Here is a 12,359-nt window from a genome sequence, read left to right as displayed (position 1 = left end):
TTTGGTATTGTGTGGTAGTTGTGGTGGTGGTGTTTGGTAGTGTGTAGTAGTGGTGTTTGGTAGTGTGTAGTAGTGGGTGGTGGTGGTGTTTGGTAGTGTGTAGTAGTGTGTGGTGGTGGTGGTGGTGTTTGGTAGTGTGTAGTAGTGTGTGGTGGTGGTGGGTGGTGTTTGGTAGTGTGTAGTAGTGTGTAGTGGGGGTGTTTGGTAGTGTGTAGTAGTGTGTGTTGGTGGTGTTTGGTAGTGTGTAGTAGTGGGTGGTGGTGGTGTTTGGTAGTGTGTAGTAGTGTGTGGTGGTGGTGGTGGTGTTTGGTAGTGTGTAGTAGTGTGTGGTGGTGGTGTTTGGTAGTGTGTAGTGGGGGTGTTTGGTAGTGTGTAGTAGTGTGTGGTGGTGGTGTTTGGTAGTGTGTAGTAGTGTGTGGTGTGGGTGTTTGGTATTGTGTGGTAGTTTGTGGTGGTGGTGTTTGGTAGTGTGTAGTAGTGTGTGGTGGTGGTGTTTGGTAGTGTGTAGTAGTGGGTGGTGGTGGTGTTTGGTAGTGTGTAGTAGTGTGTGGTGGTGGTGTTTGGTAGTGTGTAGTAGTGTGTGGTGGTGGTGTTTGGTAGTGTGTAGTAGTGTGTGGTGGTGGTGTTGGGAAGTGTGTAGTAGTGGTGTTTGGTAGTGTGTAGTAGTGTGTGGTGGTGTTTGGTAGTGTGTAGTAGTATGTGGTGGTGGTGTTTGGTAGTGTGTAGTAGTGTGTGGTGGTGGTGTTGGGAAGTGTGTAGTAGTGGTGTTTGGTAGTGTGTAGTAGTGTGTGGTGGTGTTTGGTAGTGTGTAGTAGTATGTGGTGGTGGTGTTTGGTAGTGTGTAGTAATGTGTGGTGGTGGTGTTTGGTAGTGTGTAGTAGTGTGTGGTGGTGGTGTTTGGTATTGTGTGGTAGTTTGTGGTTGTGGTGTTTGGTAGTGTGTAGTAGTGTGTGGTGGTGGTGTTGGTAGTGTGTAGTAGTGTGTGGTGGTGGTGTTTGGTAGTGTGTAGTAGTGTGTGGTGGTGGTGTTTGGTAGTGTGTAGTAGTGTGTGGTGGTGGTGTTTGGTAGTGTGTAGTAGTGTGTGGTGGTGGTGTTTGGTAGTGTGTAGTAGTGTGTGGTGGTGGTGTTTGGTAGTGTGTATTAGTGTGTGGTGGTGGTGTTGGGAAGTGTGTAGTAGTGGTGTTTGGTAGTGTGTAGTAGTATGTGGTGGTGGTGTTTGGTAGTGTGTAGTAATGTGTGGTGGTGGTGTTTGGTAGTGTGTAGTAGTGTGTGGTGGTGGTGTTTGGTATTGTGTGGTAGTTTGTGGTTGTGGTGTTTGGTAGTGTGTAGTAGTGTGTGGTGGTGGTGTTTGGTAGTGTGTAGTAGTGTGTGGTGGTGGTGTTTGGTAGTGTGTAGTAGTGTGTGGTGGTGGTGTTTGGTAGTGTGTAGTAGTGTGTGGTGGTGGTGTTTGGTAGTGTGTAGTTGTGTTTGGTGGTGGTGTTTGGTAGCGTGTAGTAGTGTTTGGTGGTGGTGTTTGGTAGTGTGTAGTAGTGTGTGGTGGTGGTGTTTGGTAGTGTGTAGTAGTGTGTGGTGGTGGGGTTTGGTAGTGTGTAGTAGTGTGTGGTGGTGGTGTTTGGTAGTGCGTAGTAGTGTGTGGTGGTGGTGTTTGGTATTGTGTGGTAGTTTGTGGTGGTGGTGTTTGGTAGTGTGTAGTTGTGTGTGGTGGTGGTGTTTGGTAGTGTGTAGTAGTGTGTGGTGGTGGTGTTTGGTAGTGTGTAGTAGTGTTTGGTAGTGTGATGTAGTGTGTAGTAGTGTGTGGTAGTTTTTGGTAGTGTCTAGTTGTGTGTGGTGGTTGTGCGTAGAATTGTGTAGTAGTGTTTGGTAGTGTGTCGTGGTGGTGTGTGGGAATGTGTAGTATTGTGTAGTAGTTTTTGGTAGTGTGTAATAGTGTGCGGTGGTGGTGTATAGTAGTGTGTAGTAGCGCTTGGTAGTATAACGTAGTGTGTAGTGGTGGTGGTGTGCGGTGGTGTGTGGTAGTGTGTAGTAGTGTTTGGTAGTGTGGGAGTGTGTGGTGGTGGTGTGTGGAAGTGTGTAGTAGTGTGTAGTAGTTTTTGGTAGTGTGTAGTTGTGTGTGGTGGTGGTGTGTAGTAGTGTATAGTAGTTTTTGGTAATGTGTGGTAGTGTGTGGTGGGTGGTAGTGTGTAGTAGTGTATTATAGTGTGTGGTGGTGGTGTGTGGGAATGTGTAGTAGTTTTTGTTTGTGTGTGGTAGTGTGTGGTGGTGGTGTGTTGGAGTGTGTAGTAGTGTTTGGTAGTGTGTGGTAGTGTGTGGTGGTGGTGTGTGGTAGTGTGTAGTATTGTGTAGTAATTTTTCGTAGTGTGTAGTAGTGTGTGGTGGCGGTGCGTAGTAGTGTGTAGTAGTGCTTGGTAGTATGTCGTAGTGTGTAGTGGTGGTGGTGTGTAGTGGTGTGTGGTAGTATGTAGTAGTGTTTGGTAGTGTGTGGTAGTGTGTGGTGGTGGTGGTGGTGTGTGGTAGTGTGTGGGAGTGTGTGGAAGTGTGTAGTAGTGTGTAGTAGTGTTTGGTAATGTGTGGTGGTGGTGGTGGTGGTGTGCTGTAGTGTGAGGTGGTGGTATGTGGAAGTGTTTAGTGGTGTGTAGTAGTGTTTGGTAGTGTGTGGTAGTGTGTGGTGGTGGTGTGTGGAAGTGTGTAGTAGTGTGTAGTAGTTTTTGGTAGTGTGTAGTTGTGTGTGGTGGTGGTGTGTAGTAGTGTATGGTAGTTTTTGGTAATGTGTGGTAGTGTGTGGTGGTGGTGGTGGTGTGTGGTAGTGTGTAGTAGTGTATTATAGTGTGTGGTGGTGGTGTGTGGGAATGTGTAGTAGTTTTTGTTTGTGTGTGGTAGTGTGTGGTGGTGGTGTGTTGGAGTGTGTAGTAGTGTTTGGTAGTGTGTGGTAGTGTGTGGTGGTGGTGTGTGGTAGTGTGTAGTATTGTGTAGTAATTTTTCGTAGTGTGTAGTAGTGTGTGGTGGCGGTGCGTAGTAGTGTGTAGTAGTGCTTGGTAGTATGTCGTAGTGTGTAGTGGTGGTGGTGTGTGGAGTATGTAGTAGTGTTTGGTAGTGTTTGGTAGTGTGTGGTAGTGTGTGGTGGTGGTGGTGGTGTGTGGTAGTGTGTGGGAGTGTGTGGAAGTGTGTAGTAGTGTGTAGTAGTGTTTGGTAGTGTGTGGTGGTGGTGTGGTGGTGTGCTGTAGTGTGAGGTGGTGGTATGTGGAAGTGTTTAGTGGTGTGTAGTAGTGTTTGGTAGTGTGTGGTAGTGTGTGGTGGTGGTGGTGTGCTGTAGTGTGTAGTAGTGTGTGGTGGTGGTGGTGGTTGTGCTGTAGTGTGTGGTAGTGTGTGGTGGTGGTGGTGGTGTGCTGTAGTGTGTGGTGGTGGTATGTGGAAGTGTTTAAGTGGTGTTTAGTAGTGTGTAGTAGTGTTTGGTAGTGTGTGGTAGTGTGTGGTGGTGTGTGGTAGTGTGTAGTAGTGTATTATAGTGTGTGGTGGTGGTGTGTGGGAGTGTGTAGTATTGTGTAGTAGTTTTTGGTAGTGTGTAGTAATGTGTGGTGGTGGTCTGTAGTAATGTGTAGTAGTGTTTGGTAGTACGTCGTAGTGTGTAGTAGTGTGGTGGTGCTGTGTAGTAGTGTGTAGAAGTGTGTAGTAGAGTTTAGTATTGTTTAGTAGATGTGTGGTAGTGTGTATTAGTTTGTAGGAGTGTGTAGTAGTATGGTGGCAGAGGGGTTAGTGCGTCTGCCTCACAATACGAAGTTCCTGCAGTCCTGGGTTCAAATCCAGGCTCAGGATCTTTATGTGTGGAGTTTGCATGTTCTTCCCGTGAATGCGTGGGTTCCCATCCGGGTACTCCGGCTTCCTCCCACTTCCAAAGACATGCACCTGGGGATAGGTTGATTGGCAACACTAAATTGGCCCTAGTGTGTGAATGTGAGTGTGAATGTTGTCTGTCTGTGTTGGCCCTGTGATGAGGTAGCGACTTGTCCAGGGTGTACCCCACCTTCCGCCCGATTGTAGCTGAGATAGGCGCCAGCGCCCCCCGCGACCCCAAAAGGGAATAAGCGGTAGAAAATGGATGGATGGATGTATTAGTGTGTAGTACTTTTTTGGTAGTGTGTGGTAGTGTGTGGTGGTGGTGTGTAGAAGTGTTTGGCAATGTGCAGTAGTGTGCGGTAGTGTGTAGTAGTGTGTAGCAGTGTGTAGTAGTGTGTAGCAGTGTGTAGCAGTGTGTAGTTTTGTGCAGTAGTGTGTAGTAGTGTGTAGCAGTGTGTAGTAGTGTGTAGCAGTGTGTAGGTTTGTGCAGTAGTGTGTAGTAGTGTGTAGCAGTGTGTAGTAGTGTGTAGTAGTGTGTCGTGTGGAGGGCGTCCATGACTTAGTCAAGGAGACATCCTCTCAGCAGCCATTGTGGTCCACGCCAAAGTCCTGGGAATGGTTGCTGACGGCGCAAAGAGCATCCGTGCACTAGCCACATATTTAGCCGACAAGGAGGTAACCCGTGAGCGCCAATCGGATGCTTTAACACCTGCCAAGCAGACCGCTGGCTGAAGGTCTAGCTGACTGCAGAGCTGGAGAAGAGGCGGGAAGCAGCGTCCTGGGAAGACAATGATGGTGGCGACTGGGCTGTCGGCGTCTGTAGAGCTGGAGCAGACTCCAGGACAGGATACGACAATGAAGCTGGAGCTGATGATGGCGGCGCCATGGTGGTGTGTGGTGGTTTAAGCTGGTGAAATGAAAGGCCTACTGAAACCCACTACTACCCACCACGCAGTCTGATAGTTTATATATCAATGATGAAATAGTAACATTGCAACTCATCCCAATACAGCCTTTTTAGTTTACTAAATTGCAATTTTAACTTTCCCGGGAGTTTCTTGTTGAAAACGTCGCGGAATGATGACGTGTACGCGTGACGTCACAGACTGTAAGGAAATATTTAGCGCTGCGCACCACACACACAGCTAAAAGTCAGCTGCTTTAACCGCATAATTACACAGTATTTTGGAGATCTGTGTTGCTGACTGTTTTGCAATTTGTTCAATTAATATTGGAGAAGTCAAAGTAGAAAGATGGAGTGGGAAGCTTTAGCCTTTCGCCACACAAACACACGGTGATTCCTTGTTTAAAATTCCCAGAGGTGAAGCTTTCCTATGGATCAGAGCGGTCAAGCGAACATGGATCCCGACCAAATGTCAACCAGCAGTTTTCGGTGAGAAAATTGTGGTAAAAAGTCGCCATTTACCGGAGGTCAGCTGAGCTTGTGCCGTCCATAAAGCTGCCGTCGACTTCCATCAGACACTGGCCTCAAGACACACGTGGAGACACCCTTCCGGCTATCAGGTACTATTAAACTCACTAAAACACTAGCTACACAATAGAAAGATAAGGGATTTACCAGAATTATCCTAGTAAATGTGTCTAAAAACATCTGAATCCGTCCCAATTCAATCGTGTTTTGTTGTTTTTTTTTACTTGATTTTGTTTGTTTTTTCTAGTCTGTCGCTATCAATATCTTCAAACACGAATCTTTCATCCTCGCTCAAATTAATGGGGAAATTGTCGTTTTCTCGGTCCGAATAGCACCTTTTGTTGGAGGCTCCCATTAAAAACAATGTGAGTGTTACGCCGGTTCAGCATTGTGGTGCCGGGTTCGATTCCCTCGAGGATGCATCAAAACGAAGAACACAACAAAGGTAAGATATAACCAAATTATTCTAGATAACAGAAGGAGAGCTATAACAAAAACACTGGAGCTAACAAAAGGCAAACCAGAGATGCTAGTATGAGAACTAGGAGATACAAAATAGGAAATTAAACTGGCACGTTGGCACACAAAAAGGAGTAAATAAAACATTTAGCATGTGAGCTAATAATGAGGTGCGTAGCGTGAGAGCTCACGAAAACAGTAGGAATTGCGTGAAAGCAAACGATCAAAACAGACGTATAGTTGCGTGAGAGCAAACTAGAAAGAATAAACAAAAGAGGCTGGCTTATAAAGGGTGGTGATTACAAGAACAGGTGTGCGAGAACCGGGACCAGCAGGTGGAAATAATAAGTGACAATGGAAACGAACAAAACAGGTCAGAATGGAGAATGAAAACACAGATGGAAAAATAAACAACAACATGTGAAGATCCAAGTAACGGATCATAACAGTGAGGATGTGAGGAGCCATCAACGGGTTTTCTGTTTTCTGTTAGCGACCAAAAGTTGCAAACTTTATCGTGGATGTTCTCTACTAAATCCTTTCAGCAAAAATATGGCAATATCGCGAAATGATCAAGTATGACACAGAATGGACCTGCTCTCCCCGTTTAAATAAGAAAATCTCATTTCAGTAGGCCTTTAACCTCTGCATTTGACCCATCACCCTTGATATCCCCCTGGGAGGTGAAGGGAGCAGTGAGCAGCAGCAGTGGCTGCGCTCGGGAATCATTTTGATGATTTTACCCCAATTCCAACCCTTGATGCTGAGTGCCAAGCAGGGAGGTAATGAGTCCCATTTTTATAGTCTTTGGTATGACTCAGTTTGAACTCAGAACCTTCTAGTCTCAGGGCGGACACTCCAACCACTAGGCCACCGAGCAAGCTCGGAGAAGATTTAAACGACATCCTACTGTGTTGACAACTTGTAGTCATGTGACAAGGTAGAAACATCTTAACATCTTACCGTCAGTTCTGAGGGTGAGCGGCGTGGGCGGGCTGAGGACGCGGGCGTTGGTGAGCGTGTTCTTGAGCAGGCAGATGTAGCTGCCCACGTCGGAGGGTTGGACCTTGGACACGTACAAGTTCCCTGTCGCCTGCGACACGAAGCGCCGGCTGTCCTCCGCCACCAAGGACGGGAAGTGGTTGAACACCCAACTATAGACGATCTCTGCAGGCACAGTAGGGACAGCTGTCAGACATCATCATCATGTGTTCATCATGTGTTCATATGTTCCTCGTGTGTTCATCGAATGTTCATGATGTGTTCATCATATGGTCATCATGTGTTCATCAAGTGTTCATCATGTGTTTATCACGTGTTCATTGTGTTCATCACATGGTCATCATGTGTTCATCACATATAAATCACGTGGTCATCATGTGTTCATTATGTGTTCATCACTTTTTCATCACGTGTTCATTATGTGTTTATGACGTGTTCATCACATGTTCATCATGTGCTCATCACATGTTCACCATGTATTCATCATGTGTTCTTGGTTCATCACGTGTTCATGACGTGTTCATCATGTGCATCATGTATTCATAAGGTGTTCATGTGTTCATCACATGCTCATGTGTTCATTATGTGTTTGTCATATGTTCATCATGTGTTCATCACATGTTTATCACATGATCAACATGTCTTCTTCATGTAACTACCGGGTCGCATGGTGATGCGGATTCGTTCTCCCAGGGATGCAGACGAGCCTCGGACACAGCGTAAAGGTAAGAACAAATAATTTATTTAGAAATAAATCAGACTGTGACAAAGAAAAACTTGCTCCAAGCACAGACGGTAAAACAAAAGAGCTAGCATGGGAGCTTAGAAGACAAAAGGCCTAGTGTGGAAGCTAGCAGGTACAGAACCGGGAACAGATGTCGTCATGTGTAGCATATAGCAAATTACGAAGCCAGACCGACTGACGGGAGAAGGCAGGCTTAAATAACGACAGCGATTACAAAAACAGGTGTGCGACCGGAACAAGCGGGAGGTGAAAATAATACGTAACCATGGAAACTAACTGAAAAGTGCACACACAGGAACAGAAGCAGTCAAAACCAACAGAAAAACACAAGTGACCCAAAAAACCCAGACAAAATATGATCCGTGCAACGGATTATAACAGTACCCCCCTTAAGGGACAGATTCACAGATTCCAGATGTACCCCTGGAAAAAACTAAAACCCCCCAACTACAAGGCAGGTCATGAGTCGAGGGAGGGCGGAGGGAGAATATGGCGGAGGGTCGCCAGGCCACGTGTCCCCGAATCCACCGGGGGACGAGTCAGGTGGCGGCGGTGAACGGAACGCCGCTGCTGCAAATGTCAAGGTGGGCGACCACGGAAAGGCCACATTCGAGGCTGACAGGGTGGTGGGCGGAAGAGACGCCAGAACCGCAGGAGTCTTTGAGTCTTAAGGCCGATTTGTGGGCGTACAGGAGTTAACCCCTGAGAGGGCTGCATGCCGCAGGAGTCTTTGAGTCTTAAGGCCGATTTGTGGGCGTACAGGAGTTAACCCCTGATAGGGCTGCATGCCGGCGCCTGATTGCTGCTTGTGCAGCTGGACAGCTCGAGGTCGCTGAGAAGATGATGAGGACGAGGAAGGAGCAGACGTCGCCTTGGAAGCAGGAGGCGGTCTCGTCGCCGTGGAAGCAGGCGGCGGCGGCGGCGCCGTGGAAGCATGCGGCGTCGCCGTTGCAGTGGAAACAGGAGGGGGTGTCGTCATCGCGGAAGCAGGTACTTCCACGGCGGTCAGGAGGGGGTAGACTCCTCCCCTTTTGATTGGCCAGACTGTCTATTACACTCCCCAATAGCAGGCGGAGTGTTCTCTGGGATTGTTCCTCCAGTTTAAGTTCAATTAGAACCCTCCGGTACCACTCATCCATCTAAGCAGGACTGTATATTTCTAGGTGTGTCTCGAAAGATGGCTCGGTTGGAGTAGGAAGTGTAGTGGACAGAGGAGTGGGCAGAACTTGAGCCATAGGGGTTGGGGCCAAAGTAATTAGGGGCTGAGTTTGAAAGTCAGCAGGTGACTGGGACTGGCTAGACTTACAATTATCAAAATTGTCCTGATATTGTTTGATTTTAGCATTAAAGTCACTTGTGACTGGCTGAGAGGAAGAATTTACCGAATTTAAAAAAAATTATTTGTCACACCGGTGATGACGTCATCTGCGCCAGTCTCCAGCTGACTGATAGCCCATTCAGGGGGATCCAAGATGGCGCCGTGAACGGTCCTACTTGCGGGAGCAGCATCAAACATCGGCTGGGAGGAAGACTGGGCTGTTTCTGGGTGGCTGTGTTCTGGAGGGAAGGATAGTGGGATTTGTGCGTCTCTTGCGCGAGCCGAAGCCTTCTTCAGAGACTTCCGCTTTCGCTCACGCGTGCGAGCGGGCTGAGAGGGGGACTCCCCGGGCAAGATGGAGTCGACCTGGACCAGAAACCGTCCAGGTCCCCACATCATATCTTCATCTGGCAAACAGCGGAGCGTCTCTGCCTCCGTCGCTCGGAGGACCATCCACGTACCTTTTTGCATCTCTTCGATGCTCGTAGCAAGAGAACTTTTGTCTGCTGGCTTCGTACTGTAACTACCGGGTCGCATGGTGATGCGAATTCGTTCTCCCAGGGATGCAGAGGAGCTCGAACACAGCGTAAAGGTAAGTACAAATGATTTATTTAGAAATAAATCAGACTGTGACAAAGAAAAACTTGTTCCAAGCACAGAAGGTAAAACAAAAGAGCTAGCATTTGAGCTTAGAAGAGGCCTAGCGTGGAAGCTAGCAGATACAGAACCGGGAACAGAAGACGTCCTGTGTAAAGTGTAGCAAATTACGAACCCAGATCGACTGACGGGAGAAGGCAGGCTTAAATAACGAACGTGATTACAAAAACAGGTGTGCGACCGGAACAAGCGGCAGGTGAAAATAATACGTAACCATGGAAACCAACTGAGAAGTGCACACACAGGAACCAAACGAGTCAAAACCAACCGAAAAACACAAGTGTCCCAAAAAACCCAAACAGAATATGATCCGTGCAGCAGATCATAACAGTACCCCCGCTTAAGGGACAGATTCCAGATGTACCCCTGGAAAAACTAAAACCCCCCAACTACAAGGCAACCCCCCAACTACTACCATAACACTTAATGCATTTATCACATGTTAATCAAGTGTTCATCATGTGTTCATCACGTCTTCATGTCTTCATCATGTGTACATCACATGTTCATCATGTGTTCATGAAGTGTTCATCATGTCTTCATCATGTGTTCATCACATTTTCATCATGTGTACATCATATGTTCATGAAGTGTTCATCACATGTTCATCATGTACTCATCACATGTTCATCATGTTTTCATCACATGTAACTGGTTCATGGCATGTTCATGTGTTCATCATGGGTTCATCATGTGTCCATAACGAGTTCATTACGTGTTTATGTGTTCATCATGTGCATCATGTATTCATAACATGTTCGTGTGTTCATCACGTGTTCATTTTGTGTTCATCACTTGCTCATCATGTGTTAATCCTGTGTTCATCACGTGTTCATCATGTGTTCATCAAATATCGATCATGTATTCACCATGCATTTATCACATGTTCATCACGTGTTGATCACATGACATAGGTGTACAACTTCCTGTCACACGTTCACAGCCTAGTGACATGGTGAAGAAGGTGTCCATGGTCCAGTATGCATCATCCTAGTATAAATAAGCCACCCTTTTGAAAGGCCACTGTTTTACGGTGCAGAAGAAAAGCAAGGTGAGCTTCTCGTGGAGAAGAGCTTGTGGGTTTTGTTGAGAGGACAGTTGATCAGTTCCTTGGTTTACATTTTGGGGAGCAGCGCAAGAAAAAGACAGTAAACAAAAAGACAAAGAAGGCAGCAGGACAGATGAGGGAGAGGGAAAGAAAAGTGGATGAGAGCCAGGTGCGGTCTCACCTGGAGAGTGAGGGGGGGGCGAGCACATCAGCACAACACCTTGGCTTTCACGCACGGAGACGCCACCTCGGCTCTTCTTGCTGAAATCTTCAACATCTGCAACACAACACCGACAACTTGTTCAGAACCACAGAACTTTCCACCAGAAGTTATCTTTGTCCATGTAATGTCAGATGAAACAAAAATTGAGCTGTTTGGCCACGATACCCAGCAATATGTTTGGAGGACAAAAAGTGAGCCCTTTAATCCCAGGAACACCACTCCCACCGTCAAGCATGGTGGTGATATTATTATGCTCTGGGCCTATTTTGCTGCCAATGGAACTGGTGCTTTACAGAGAGTAAATGGGACAAAGAAAAAGGAGGATTACCTCCAAATTATTGAGGACAACCTAAAAGCATCAGCCAGGAGGTTGGGTCTTGGGCGCAGTTGGGTGTTCCAACAGGACAATGACCCCAAACACACGTCAAATGTGGCAAAGAAATGGCTAAATCAGGCTAAAATGAAGGTTTTAGAATGGCCTTCCCAAAGTCCAGAGAACAATGCTAAAGAAACAAGTCCATGTCAGAAAATCAACAAATTTAGCTGAAATGCACCAATTTTGTCAAGAGGAGCGGTCAAAAATTCAACCAGAAGCTTGCCAGAAGCCTGTGGATGGCGACCAAAAGCACGTTATTGCAGTGAAACTTGCCAAGGGACATGTAAGCAAATATTAACCTTGCTGTATGTATACTTTTGACCCAGCAGATTGGGTCACATTGTCAGTAAACCCATAATAAATTCATAAAAGAACCAAATTCCAAGAATGTTTTTTGTGACCAACAAGTATGTGCTCCAATCACTCTATCACAAAAAAATAAGAGTTGTAGAAATGATTGGAAACTCAAGACAGCCATGACATTATGTTCTTTATAAATGTATGTAAACAAATCATATATATAATATATATATATATATATACAAAAACATATATATATATATATATATATATATATATAGAGAGAGAGAGAGAGAGAGAGAGAGAGAGAGAGAGAGAGAGAGAGAGAGAGAGAGAGAGAGAGAGAGTAGAAGATGAAATCAGTGTGCATGAGTGTAAAATGGCAGCCATGAACATGTGTTGATGCTAATTGGCTATTGTGTGCTCAGCAGGCATCCAGTCAGGAAACATGTTTCCGCCCGAGGATGATGCCTGACGCCGCCCATCCAATGACTTTTTTCATAACGTTATTGGCTCCCAGACGACGGGGAGAGAAAGGAACTCTGCACCATCGGGAAAAAAGCTGAGTTGAACGTTCCAGCAGGTTGGCGTGACTGAAGCTGCCCTGCGGCTGCAAACTTTGCCATCATTCCCCGAGTAGAGCACTTGGCTGCAAACCTCTGCTAGCTACACTTCACCCACACTGACCTGCAGCAGACATATTTCTCTCACACAATACTTGTGCTACTTGTACACTTCCATAAATATAAAAATGACACTAATATATACATGTACATATATATATCAATCAATCAATCAATGTTTACTTATATAGCCCTAAATCACTAGTGTCTCAAAGGGCTGCACAAACCACTACGACATCCTCGGTAGGCCCACATAAGGGCAAGGAGAACTCACACCCAGTGGGACACCGGTGACGATAATATATATATATATATACATATATATATATATATATATATATATAT

The 12,359-nt window shown here is 46.2% G+C and overlaps 1 protein-coding gene across 2 annotated transcripts in view; it reads right to left on the bottom strand.

Moving 5' to 3' along the window:
• The window catches only part of LOC133537089 (contactin-5-like), a 131,232-nt gene that overhangs the window by 84,564 nt on the left and 34,309 nt on the right, over positions 1-12,359 (bottom strand). For both annotated transcript variants that reach the window (XM_061877949.1, XM_061877950.1), the window contains 2 exons: positions 10,674-10,769; positions 6,686-6,889 (listed from right to left, as the gene is read on the bottom strand). In XM_061877949.1, the coding sequence (XP_061733933.1) occupies positions 6,686-6,889; positions 10,674-10,769 (300 nt within the window). The remainder of the gene's footprint in view (positions 1-6,685; positions 6,890-10,673; positions 10,770-12,359) is intronic.

This window comes from Nerophis ophidion, linkage group LG18 (assembly GCF_033978795.1).
Source record: "Nerophis ophidion isolate RoL-2023_Sa linkage group LG18, RoL_Noph_v1.0, whole genome shotgun sequence".
Lineage (NCBI taxonomy): Eukaryota > Metazoa > Chordata > Actinopteri > Syngnathiformes > Syngnathidae > Nerophis > Nerophis ophidion.
This window is presented reverse-complemented; position numbering and strand designations above follow the sequence as displayed.